This window comes from Aulonocara stuartgranti (assembly GCF_965226115.1).
Source record: "Aulonocara stuartgranti genome assembly, chromosome: 4".
NCBI classification, from domain to species: domain Eukaryota; kingdom Metazoa; phylum Chordata; class Actinopteri; order Cichliformes; family Cichlidae; genus Aulonocara; species Aulonocara stuartgranti.
In genome coordinates this window covers 20,414,543-20,427,701 of record NC_138942.1, presented here as the reverse complement: position 1 = coordinate 20,427,701, position 13,159 = coordinate 20,414,543, and the positions used below count along the sequence as shown (strand labels likewise).

At 39.2% G+C, this 13,159-nt stretch overlaps 1 protein-coding gene across 1 annotated transcript; it reads left to right on the top strand.

The window, feature by feature from the left end:
- The first annotated feature begins 627 nt into the window (after nucleotides 1-627).
- On the top strand, nucleotides 628-9,259 carry LOC309704909 (uncharacterized protein). Its single transcript, XM_082530399.1, has 4 exons — nucleotides 628-3,912; nucleotides 4,022-4,303; nucleotides 4,799-5,743; nucleotides 7,206-9,259. The coding sequence occupies exons 1-4, from the start codon at nucleotides 3,696-3,698 to the stop codon at nucleotides 8,426-8,428; spliced, it is 2,667 nt and encodes an 888-aa protein (XP_082386525.1). The 5' UTR covers nucleotides 628-3,695; the 3' UTR covers nucleotides 8,429-9,259.
- The last annotated feature ends 3,900 nt before the right edge of the window (nucleotides 9,260-13,159 follow it).

Sequence of the window (13,159 nt, the reverse complement as noted above, 5' to 3'; positions counted from 1 at the left end):
GTGAATTGGCTGGAGAAGAAAGAGCGCTACTTCCAAGAGGAATTGTGCCAGTGCGTTTTGTCCTTTGAAAAGGCATTTCCACATGCAGGTCACTTGAGAGGAAAAGAAAAGGTGGAATTTAGGGATATGTTCCACTACTTGAAAAAGAAATACGTAGACGGAGTGGAAGGCACCCCCTTTGTTGGAACAACGAAGGAGTTTCTTGAAAAACAGCTGAACTGTCTACGTACCAGATGCAAGGATCTAGATGCAGCTTTACTAGATAAAACACGGGAGCTGGAATCATTTAAAAAGCAGTACAATGATATGGTAAAGTCTTCCGAATACGCTTTATTCAAACAAAAACAGGAGCTCATTGGACCAGTGAACCAGATGATCAGAAAAGCTGGCAATGAAGAAAAAGAGATAGGTCATCTAAAATCTAGAGTGAAAGACGTTCAACTCCAGCTTAAATTAGAAAAACAGAAAGGACAAAAGCTCGCACCGTTGGTCCATAGAGGCGTGATGGGGAGATGTTATGGGGAGACTCCGACTCCGTCTCAGATCTTTCCACAGATTAAACCTCGTCCACCTCCAGTGCAAACTAAATTTATTCAAGTGGCTCCAAAACATCCTGGCAGACGAAGGCCTTCCCCAGAGTCTCCATCAACACCACCTTTCCTCAATTCTTATGATGTATTACCACCAATTGGAATAGGCCATTAGAAGTATACTTCATCTTGTCTCCCTCTATTCACAGAGCAGGAAAACCACAGAAAAGACAGCAGAATATGCATCTTCTTTTTGTTTTCATATTTTAATCTATATTTAATTGTTTTGTGGTTTGCAGTGTTTTGTGTTGTTTCACTTTAAATTTGTAAAAGGAAAAAGCTGAAAATTTAAATAGTTAAAAGTTGAAATGTGAATATTTGATTTTTGTATTATATGATTTATTTATTACATTTTATGTGAAGTGAATAAAAAGTATATTTACGGTTGCCCCTACAGACAAAGCACATACAAACTTCAAATCACGTATGAACTCTGAAGCACATACAAACTCCAAAACACGTAAAAACTCTGAAGCACGTAAAAACTCTGAAGCACGTAAAAACTCAAAACACGTACAAAAGACAACAGAAGTGCTCCAGGATGCTGGGCGCAGTGTTGAGCTTTTGTTACCTAGTGGCTACACAAGCCAGCAAGTACCAACGACCGGATTTGGTGTGTGGTAGTAACAGGTAAATGAACTTTTTTTTTTAATTATTTGGATATATATGAGTGCGTGTGTATAAATACACAAACAATACACACATGCTTTTAATTGTGTAATTTAAGTGATCTAGTAGCTCTGCTTTGGAAGTTCAGTTCATGCTAGAAATGTGTTTTGAAGTTTGTACGTGTTTTGTCTCTAGGGGCCACCGCATATATTTATATATAAACATATATGAATAAAACCACTTTTTTTTACGCTAGTAATTCCTTTTGTGCATAATTTTATATTATTGTTAATAATAAATTAATTAAAGCAACAAAACAACCCGAAGAGCCGGTTTGGAGCCGAAAGAGCCGGCTCTTTTTAGTGAGCCCAACCAAAAGAGCCGGATCTCTAAAAAGAGCCGGAAATCCCATCGCTATTAGGGTGGGTTAGGTTAGGGGAATGGAAATTCCTCCCTGCACAAGGAGGGCAGGAGTAGGTGCACGCTCCGCACCATGACCCTTCCCGAGACCCGCCATCCCATCTACCGTATCCGGCAATCCCCAGGTCCGAATTGAGGTAAGTACCGTCCTTTTCTTTTTCAGGTTCAGGTAAGTACCAAATTATGTTTAATTTTACCAAAGTTGTGTTTTATTTGTCCTGTTTTTTTAGGTTTCTAACTGTGTTTTAATAAAATTTGATTTCTCAATGAATTTAGTCTGTGTCATTTTTAATTCCAATTTTTAGGCTTTTAAACTGTTTTTATCCATAAATTATCCAATTTTTAGGTTATAAATTTATGATATTCCAATTTTTAGGCCAGTAAATCAATATGTAAATGAAAAAAACATCAAAAGAAACCCCCCCCCCCCCAAAAAATAACAAACTAAAACAACAAGCAAAAACACTTTTTAGCGCTGACGCATGGCTGTAGCTACATTTCGGCTGGGCTGTGCCTTCTTCAGGGTGTGCACATGCGTCGCTGGCCAAATTAAAATGAAGAAACTCTTCTCTGCCCCTCCTTTTATAGTGTGCTGTGTCTCCTCCCACTCTTGGGATTTCTGTTTTATTGGGGGTTTTTTTGTTCAGTATCTTTAATGTTTGTCCTGTGTTAGCTTAGGCTTTTTTTGTTTTTATTATTTTTCTGGCACCTCCTTCTGTAATGTCTTTTCCATTATCCATCCTTATTTTTCTATTGTTATGGCACCCCCTTCTTATTTGTCCTTTCCGTTAATTTTTTCGTGATTTTGTTCCTTTCCTGTGATTGTCCTATTCGTCCTGCTCTGTCCTTGTTATGAGATCCTCCGTGACCTTTTGTGCTATGTTGCGTTTTATTGTGTTGTCAAGTGGAATTTGTGCACACTTTCCCGAGGTTTCTTCCCATCATCTGGCACCTGGGAGTTTTTCCTTGTCTTCCTAGAGAGCCAGCTTGGCCTGGGTCAGGAGCTCTATCACAGCAAAACAACAAAAAAAAGACTTTTATGAAAGAACGACTTGAATTTTGTGTTATTTAAAAACACGTATTTAATTATTATTCAGTGTTGTGTGTGATAGCAAACTGCCAGCCTTAAACCTGAAAAAAACTCACGATTTTATAGAACTAGACAATGCATTTCCTGAAGAAAATTTCAATGTAATGATTATTTATTAATACGTTTTGTATTCAGTATTTAGTTTTATAAAGTAAATGCTGACCACACAAGTTTCCTTCTGGATTAATAAAGTTTTAAAAAATATCTGTAAAGTGTTATGAAATATAAAAATGTTTTTGTTGAGAATATGTCCACACAAAATAATTAAATAGGGCATTTTCTGTTATTTAACAGAGGTTTTCTGTTTTATAATTACACTGCAGTTTGGACGACGAGCTTCTGGAACGTTTTTAGGCATTTGTTCACATTTTGCAATTTAAGCCCCAAGAAACATAAAGATTTTATTATTTTATTCCAGCAGCACTCCATTATCATGTACACTGTAAAATCTAACATTGTGTTTAATTAAAAAAATGTAAGGATATACTAAACTCAATTTTTATCAGTTTGTTTAAATAAGTTACCAGTAGTTTTTATTCAAAAAGCTGATCAACCCAGTTTATTTGAGTTGTCTTGAATTGGAAAAACTAAGTAAGCTAGAAATTTTGCTTCTCAGTGCAGGCTTTTAAAAGATATGGTTTGAAAATGCCATGTCACTGCTATCCTCCTCACTTTGCACAGATCAGTCTGCATGTTCATGGCACCCACATTTTTTTATTGCATTAGTTTGAGCAAACCTGGGTTCAGATGGAGCAGCTTGAGCTCAAGAGATAATTTCTGTGATTTTTTGCGTGATACTCTGGCTTGGAAGTAAACTGTTTTTGTACCTTCTTTCAGTTTAGAACCAGGTTTTGAACTTGCTAGCTAGCCAGCTTGTTAGCCTAGCATTAGCCTAGCGTTGCTGCTGCTTCTCAGCTCATGTTACGTAGAAAATTAACCCCAAGTGAAAAAGATAAGCGCAAAATCACAGACAGACAGTACGCAAAATGCCTATGTCCTGTTGTGTTTACGGATGCTCCAGTAGGTCGACCAGAGAAACTGATAAACGGTATTTTAGGGTACCAAAAATAGCCCAACGAAGAGGAGAAAAATGGAAAATTCTAACCGAAAAACGTAGGAAAAAATGGATTTTAAATTTACGTTTACAGTTGGGAGGAGCAGAGTCTGCCAATGCCCGTGTCTGCAGCGACCACTTCGTCAGAGGTAATGTTATGTTTGCAAACGAACTTATTAGCATTAGGTTGTCGTTAAATTCTCGTTTACTTAGTGCTTTTAAGTTAGTAGTCTAATATTGACTTGATTGGGACTATAGGCTGCCCAAGTGCTTTGGATGACGACGAGTCGGAGGACTGGGCTCCGACGGTCAATCTCGGCTACGAACGAAAACCCAGATCGGAATCAGTTCTCAAACGAGAGAAAAGAATGAAGCTTAAGGCAGAACAGCATCGATGTGCAGAGGCGATTTTGGATATGCAACAGACGGCTGAGAGCCCGGATTTGAGCCTAGTGACAGTGGAGAACCCCGAACTGCAGCTTCCAGCTGAGAATCCACAACCAGAAGACTTCAGTGTGAATGAGACATTCACTTATCCAGGTAAGATATTGTGCTGAGATGTAAAACAAACAAGAATCATGTCAAAGAGAAAAAGATGCCATTATCTGTAATGATTATGGTCCAAGTTACATATTACATGTTTGTGATTTTTTTTAATCACAGAGTAAATCCATACCATTTTATTCAGAAAAAAAGAAAAAGTGGCACTTATTACCGTCAGGCACACACCACAGGTTTTTGTACACTGCTATGGTTCTTATATTGCCAGATTCCAGACAGTCTCCTTTCACAGATAAGTAAAGATATCCGTAATGTAAGGTTTCTGTGGTGAGAAACATATAAATATATTTTTTGTTTAGACGCAACATGTTTTTTTGTTGATTAAAAAAAATAATTACATTAAATTAACATAGTGAATTAAACACATTACACCAGATTCTAATAGCCCACTAAAAAAACTCCTACAGTGAAAATGAGTAAAAATTGAGGTTGCCTCTATTATGCTGATTATGCTCCCCCACTGTTATATTGCAGGCTGTGCGGATGCTGGATGCCAGACAGAGCTGACGATGGATGACATCGAGAAGATGGAGGATGTTTTGAGACAGAACACAGCAGAGCTGGTTGATCTTCGGAGCAAGGCTCTGGACACACAGTTCAGCCAGGAGGCTTTTGAAAAAAATGAAGACAAGACAAAGTTCTACACAGGGCTCCCCAACTTCTTAGTTTTAATTCAGATTTTTGAACTGTGCGAGCCCTATATCACCTCGGGACCTATGTCTTTGTTGTCCAAATTTGAACAATTCATACTAGTTTTGCTGAGGCTGAGACTAAATCTGCCCCTGAAAGATTTAGCTTTCAGGTTCAATATTTCTCTGTCCACTGCTTCTAGAGTTTGGCATAAAGTAATTGACATACTTCATAAAAGGTTAGAGTTCCTAATTGAGTGGCCAGAGCGACATGTTCTTCAAGCTACGATGCCACTGAGTTTCAGACAGGCATTTGGATGTAAAGTGGCTGTGATTGTTGATTGCTTTGAAGTCTTTATTGAGAGACCATCTAATCTTCTTGCACAAGCTCAAACTTGGTCCAACTACAAGCACCATCACACTGTAAAATTTTTGATTGGTGTTGCCCCCCAAGGCTACGTCACTTACATATCTTCTGCCTGGGGAGGGAGAGTTAGCGATAAGCAGATCACAATAGAGAGTGGCCTCCTAAATAACTTGTTACCTGGAGATATTGTCCTTGCAGATCGTGGGTTCAATATTGGCGATAATGTGGGGTTTTACTGTGCTTCACTACAGACACCGGCATTCACTAAAGGGAGAAAACAGCTGTCAGCCTATGAAGTGGCAGAGACAAGGAAAATAGCCAATTTGCGTATCCATGTTGAGCGAGTCATAGGTTTAGTCAGGAGGAAATATCAAATTCTGCAGAGCAGGGCTATGCCAATAGAGAACATGTCCACAAAGCCAGGTGAGACACATGCATTGATCGACAAGATTGGGGTAATTTGTTGTGCCTTATCAAATCTCTCCGAGTCTGTTGTCCCACTGGAGTAAGGGGGGTGGGTGGTAATCAATCAGTTAAAAAAAATTAAATGTCTTGTCACTGTCACGGCTCACAGAAGGGGGTGGAGAGGAAGAGTAGTGTCCAGTATCTGCTGCTTGGCTCTGGTGATAAGTAGAACAGGGTAGAGTAATAGTAGTACCTAAGTCCTGACTCCTGATTAGTCTGTAAATGTTTTCAAATGAAATATTTTTCTCCAACTGTCAAATTGTGCTGGCAGTTTGTACAGTATTATACTGTGAGATGGATTGCAATCTATTTTGTTTATTTGTTTAAAAGTCTAATCTTGTAAATAAACCACCAATGTATTATTATGCTGCCTCAATAGCATTTAATCATTGTGTAGTGTTACACAACACTTAAATGACACAATTAAATGTACAATAAAATTAAATGACAATTTGTGCTCTAATGCTACGTCAGAGCAAATACAATAGCCAGAACTCATGACTACCATCAGGTCATAACAATATTCAAAATGTCATTATGTTGTCGTCCTTTTATCACATTACACATGTATGTTTGTAACTTGCTGTCCCAGTATTTCTGGGAGTATACTGTTTCTAAAAAAACACTCAACTTTAGGAATCGCATCATCCCAAAACTCAAGGTCAGGCAAAATCCTTTCAACAAATATGTCATTGCGGTTCCACACAACAAAGTCACAGTACTCTGCATTTGCAATGTGAAGCTGTAAAAAAAGTTACGTTTTTACTGTAACACCACAAACATTTTTAACAAAATATCTTCATAACTTGAAATGCAAATAGAAATTTTTAATTTAAAAATGTATCCACAAGTTTTGCAAACAACAAAGTTACATGCAATCTTTTACCTAAAAATGCAGCAAAGGCTAAAACCGGTGTTTGTGAAACCACGTTAATGACACCGTGTACAACCATTGGAGATGTGAGCAGGACAGACAGATCAATTGATGGAAAAGTGTGGACTTTATACTAGTTTTTAAATTGTGTTGATAGGCCACGTAAAACCAGAGTTATGCTAAAAATATATGCAATGTTTGTTTTTCTTCCTGAATACTATCGCTGTTTATATTTACTGCAAAAAGAAACAGTAAAAACTGCGTTTTATAAGGAAAACGTTCAAAAGCCTGTGAGCAAAAATCAAACCATTGAAATGTGAGAGATTTGAGACATTTAGCGCAAAACTTGTGTAGTGTAGTCAATAGTTTTGTTGTGTGTGTCAGAACAATGAGGCGACTGTTGAATGTTACAGGTGTTACAGGAGTGATACATCTCCTGTTGTTCTCCTTTATCTCATAGTGGACAGAAATTCCTCAAGTCATGCACGGCTCAGCTGGCTGCAGTGTTCACGCACATCTTCAACCTTTCCCTCTCTCTGTCTGTAGTCCCAGCCTGCTTCAAAATGGCCACCATCGTCCCTGTACCCAAATCCTCCACCATCTCCTCATTGAACGACTGGCGACCTGTAGCCCTGACCCCCATCGTAAGCAAATGCTTCGAGAAGCTGGTCAGGGACTTCATCTGTTCTGCACTACCCGACTCACTGGACCCTCTACAGTTCGCATACCGCCACAACAGGTCCACTGATGATGCCATAGCCCTGACACTACATACTGCCCTGTCACACCTGGAGAAGAGAGACACGTATGTGAGAATGCAGTTTGTAGATTACAGCTCAGCATTCAATACCATCGTTCCCTCGAAGCTGGACAGGAAACTGCAGGATCTAGGACTGAGCAGCTCCCTCTGCAGCTGGATCCTTAGCTTCCTGTCTGACAGACGCCAAGTGGTCAGAATGGGCAGCATCACCTCATCCCCCATCACACTGAACACTGGTGCCCCACAGGGGTGTGTACTGAGCCTTCTCCTGTACTCACTCTACACCTACGACTGCACGGCCACTAACAACTCCAACATCATTGTGAAGTTTGCGGACGACACTACAGTGGTGGGTCTTATCACCAACAGTGATGAGACGGCTTACAGGGAGGAGGTCAGCGCCCTGACCCACTGGTGTCAAGACAACCATCTCACACTCAACGTCGCAAAGACAAAGGAGTTGATAGTGGACTTCTGGAGGTGCAGAGAAGTACACACCCCCATCACCATCAACAGCGCTGCTGTGGAGAGAGTGAGCAGCTTCCGGTTCCTTGGTGTACATCTGGCTGAGGATCTTACGTGGTCAGTACACACAAACAAAACAGTGAAGAAGGCGCAGCAGCGCCTCTTCTTTCTCAGGAGACTGAAAAGATTCGGCATGAGCCCCCGCATCCTCAGGACCTTCTATCACTGTGCCATTGAGAGCATCCTCACTGGATGCATCACCACCTGGTATGGCAACAGCACCGCCTACAACTGCAAAGCTCTCCAGCGAGTAGTGCGGTGCTCTGAACGGATAATTGGAGGTGAGCTTCCCTCCCTCCAAGACATCTACAGGAAGCAGTGCCTGAGGAAAGCGGGGAGGATCATCAAGGACTCCAGTCACCCCAGCCATAAACTGTTCAGACTGCTTCCATCAGGAAGGAGGTTCTGCAGCATCCGGTCCCGTACCAGCAGACTGAGAGACAGCTTCTTCCATCAGGCCATCAGACTGCTGAACACTTCATAGACACCTCAGCTTCACTACTGGAACTTTAACATTATGCACTCCATACTGTACAGTAACGCCACTGTTTTGCACATGTCTCAACTCTGTATATTTTTATATATTTTATTTATTGTTGACTCTATTTAATTTGTAAAATATGTGTACACACACACACACACACACACACACACACGTAGAAAAATATTTAGTATACACATCCAGAAATGCATATACTATTATATATTGTACATATATTTATTAGTTTCAGATGTAGCCATTCTTGTATTTTGCTTGTTTACATTATTGTATTTTGCACAACTCTGTTGCTTGTGAAGCTCGCACACAAGAATTTCACTCACATGTGCTGTACCAATGTACCTGCACATGTGATGTGACAATAAAAGTGATTTGATTTGATTTTGATTTGAAATTATTTTTGGAGTGGCACAAATAATTTGTGTGGCATCAAATTTGATGCAGAACAGCTGATTGTTCTGTAAATAGTTTGAAATGTTTATTTAAAAAAACGCCTTGGCTGCATTTTAAGTAAACAGCTGCAAAAAACTTTGTTTGCATAGATCAGTTACTTTTTTGAAGACGTAATTATATAATTAATTGCCCAACATTGGTCATTATATACTGTATTTTGCAGACAGAGAGTTACAGGACTCTCTCCCAGACCACAGACTCATACTCATAATACAAGTCAGAGCTTTTTTTTTTTTTTTTTTTTTTTAAAAAAGAAAGTTGCGTTTTCAAAATTGGAGTTCAAGTTATTTTTACTTCCAATAGTGTTAACATACTACACAGGTCATGAACAAGATTTTTTTTTGAATTTTTGTTGTAAGTGGGCTAAAGGAGTTAATTAAAAAAAAGTCTAACATAAATTTAAATGTTGTAATTTGATTATTTTAATAAACCATGTAACTTGGATGGATTCAATGCTGACGTGACCACAGTGCACACGCCTGCTGTTGCTCACAGTGGTCCAAGGGACCGCTCAGAGAGTTTGTGTGTTCGCTCAGACACATGAAAAATTAGAGGGAACATTGGACCCAAGCTTCGCCCCCACAACAGGGTCCTCAACCGTCCTGGAAGAAAGTCTAGTGTGGTATTCTACTGATCAACTGAGCATGCCACCTTTCCCAGTTTGTGTCCATAAACCTCTTTGTGTGCTCCCCTGTTGATCTTCTCTCATTCCTACACTGCTCTTTTGATGGTCATGTGATCTGTACACCTAAATACAGCCCAGTTATTGTTGTTGTTCACACCTGACGCCTGGGCTCATAAGTTGTCCTCAATATCTTGCATTTCCATCCCCCGTTTCTGACTCCCTGCCATCTGTCTTCTCCTTGATATTCTTCTATAATGAAACCTGCAATCATTGCAATCACCAATGAGTCAGCTGAATGGCTAGCTTATCACTTTAACTGAAACACTGTTCAGTCTCAACTTTGCAGTTACTATTTTCATCATTTATGTTACAAGCATTTGTAAGTGCAATTTGTTTGGAGGCACAATCGTCTGATTTTTGTGTGTGACAACATTTCTGCATCTCAAGAACGGTTTAGTTTGGACTACTTGCACAATTTTGCGCTTTAAACTGACCTGCAGTTTGGTTTGGCTAAAAACTTCAGAGCAGACATTTGCCCAAATTTCTGGGCGCTTTCTTGGGTCAGCACAGCTTCTCAGTTTAATATATGAAGTGCCAGATCTTTTTGCATGTCCACTTAATTTCAGAATTTAAGAAACAATCCATGTGACTGAGGCCTGGTATCAGCTTGGCATCCTTTCATCTCTCTAGCCTTTTAGTTAATTATGCCTTACTAAAAACATGTAAAACAGAGAGCACAATCTGTGATTAGGTATTGAAACAGCTGTTTACTCCCCAGATGTTTGTGTCCTCAAAGAAATTCCATTTTGATTTATGTGAATGTATTGTGCAGGTACTTTCTCTGCTTCGCCCTCATTGCTTGCTTTATCTGAGAACATAATCTGCCTTCTTTTAGCTTGGGGTAGGCCTCAGTTTATGTTTTAAATTAAAACGCTTGAAGACAAAGTGAACTCTGGACAAGCGTGCGACCTAACTGAAGTCCAGGTGGGCTTGTTGATAATCACATTTTCACACTCATCTCGGGGCAGACCTGTGGTGTTCTGGTGCCAACCTGTCCCCTCCGTTTTTTGAGTGCCCCCCCCCCACATATAAAAAGAGACGGTTTATTTTATAATATTTTAGACAACAGCATATAAAACACCATTTGCTTGCACTTGTGTGTGTGTGTGTGTGTAAAAACTGAGATGTTCAGAGGTCTTGCTTCATGGTATCGAGCAGCTCACACAAAACAGGGTCTTTGTATTTTAATGTAGGTGCTGATGTAAACCACAATTTTCAGCAAACATCTATCAGGTCATTGCACTTTTCTTTATTTTTAAAGCTTAAGTATGCGTACATGGGATATATTAAAAACTGACAAGCTGTTTGAACATATGATGTGAAATCACTTAATTAACCTGCTGGATTTGCTAAAAGTTAAAATATTTATACTACTTTGGCTAATGGGTTTTGCACATTACTCTTAGCTTAGTAAGTGGCTATTAGTGAGGGTCATGATAATCAATTCAATTGCGTAATGGGCTGACTAAGTATTTCCAGACTAAGAGAAAAAGTCAGTGAACATATCCGTTGGTTTAGGTGTAGGCTTAATCCATTTCTGAGAAAACTGAAGAGCATAAGTGACGTTCTTACTTCGATTCGTCCAAATTCATGTGAGTTCCAGTCTGTTCAGCCTGTTTCTGTGTAGCACCAAGCAGTAGACCTAAACCTGGATGTGCTTCTGGGTTCTGCCTCTAATGAAAACAGACGAGTGTAAAATGCAACCATTGTTTGTAGTTTGCTGCCACCTACTGAGTGAAAAAAGAACTGAAGCTGTAAAAAGCAAACACGTTACAATAAAGTTGCTCCTAAATTCCTAATGATAGGCTTTATTTTGTTTCAGTTTCAGCTCACCATTCAGCTCATCAGACTGTTTTCCCTTTACATTTTGATATAATAATGATGGATTGCATTTATATAGCACTTTTCTAGGCACCCAAAGTGCTTTACAATTCCACTATTCATTCACTCTCATATTCACACACTGGTGGAGGCATCCCCAGAGCCACGGTCGCCCCATAATAGCTTTTTTGTACTACTGATACACATATTGTTAATTAATTACTGCCTTTTTCTTCCATTAGAGTAATATTTTCTTGAGCTGTGTAACTGGATTTGTTCAAATATTGTCCTTCAAGAGAAGGACATTTGCTCTCAACTCTTTCCTTGTTGAAATGTTATTCCAAGGAAGTGAGTTTCCTACAGGGTATGGAGGGTTAGTATGTGTTAATGATTTCAGTGTCATGCAGGGGAAAGTAGCATTCAGTGGAAGCTTCTCGGTGATTGTTTTAAATCCAAATGTGACCCTTATTTGTGGCGCATGTTAGCATACAGTCAGCTCAGGAGTTAGTATCAGTCATGTGGTTGTAAAATGAGTAAAAACAACCTCAGATTATCACATATTGACTACATCTATGTTTATGTAGCAAAAGTTGAGTCAAAATGCAGAAGCAGTATGTGAAAAACTATACTGTTACTGTTTCCATGGGAATTAAAAGGGTAAGAAGCAGTCATTTGCTGCTAATAATTTAATGCAAATGCTCTAGATTGACTTGTTGCACACTCTGTGCATCTGTCTTTAATAAAGAAGTGGAACAGCCTGACTCCTCGTTTCTCTCAGATGAGTGACATGAGGGGGTGGAGCTTCATTCAGCTTCCACTTATTTCACTCAGGTGTGCCCACATCCTCATTTTAGGTTTGACAGTGGCTGTATCCCAATTCAGGGTCTGCACTCTGCAGCCTTAAAGTACGCAGCCTTAACGGTCCACAAGGGCCGCGTACTCAAAGACCGCTAAGGCCAGAAGTGCGAGGCCTGTGAAATGGGACGGTCCAGCCTCTGTCGCGCTGCCCAGGTTGCCCAGCAACCATGATATGAACTGCTGGAAACGTTTCAAACAGCTTTGTTTGACAGAAATGAAGGAGAAAATCTTTTGTTCATTTGTTTGTTTGTGTCAACATGAGCTTTGCGTGATTTGATAAGTATCTGAGGCTGAGACCAGAGGACTGTAAAACATGATTGTTGGGCTTCATGGTTGTACTGAACAGTCATTTTAGGATTAGTTAGTAAATAACAATTAGCTAATGTTGTTCATGAGACTAAAGTCATCTCACTTTGGTAATGTAAATATAATATGGCCAATATTAAAGTTAGTATTATATTAATCAATATTAGTTATTACAGCTTCAGTAAAGATTCAAGTTGCAGTTATTTATATTTCCTATCACCTTAAATCTTCACTCAAAGACAAGTATCTCTCACAGTTTATATATACACACACATGTATTATATATAAGAGACAAATATTGTTCTTTTAACATGTTGGCTCAATGCTTACATTAATGTGTAAAAAGAAAATGTACGAGCTGTGATAACTGTTTCTGATAGAATGAAGAGTAGACTGATATATTAAATATTCCTTTATTGGGTGAGAAAATCAGACCATGTCATAACTGCTTTAAGTCACACAGAATAGATATCAGAGCCTTAAACAGGCTGACTTCTGCTAAATGGGTCTAACTGGGCAGAAAGTATACAAACACATAATATCCTTATAGAATATGATGTAACACTATAGATCAACTTACCTCAGAATATATA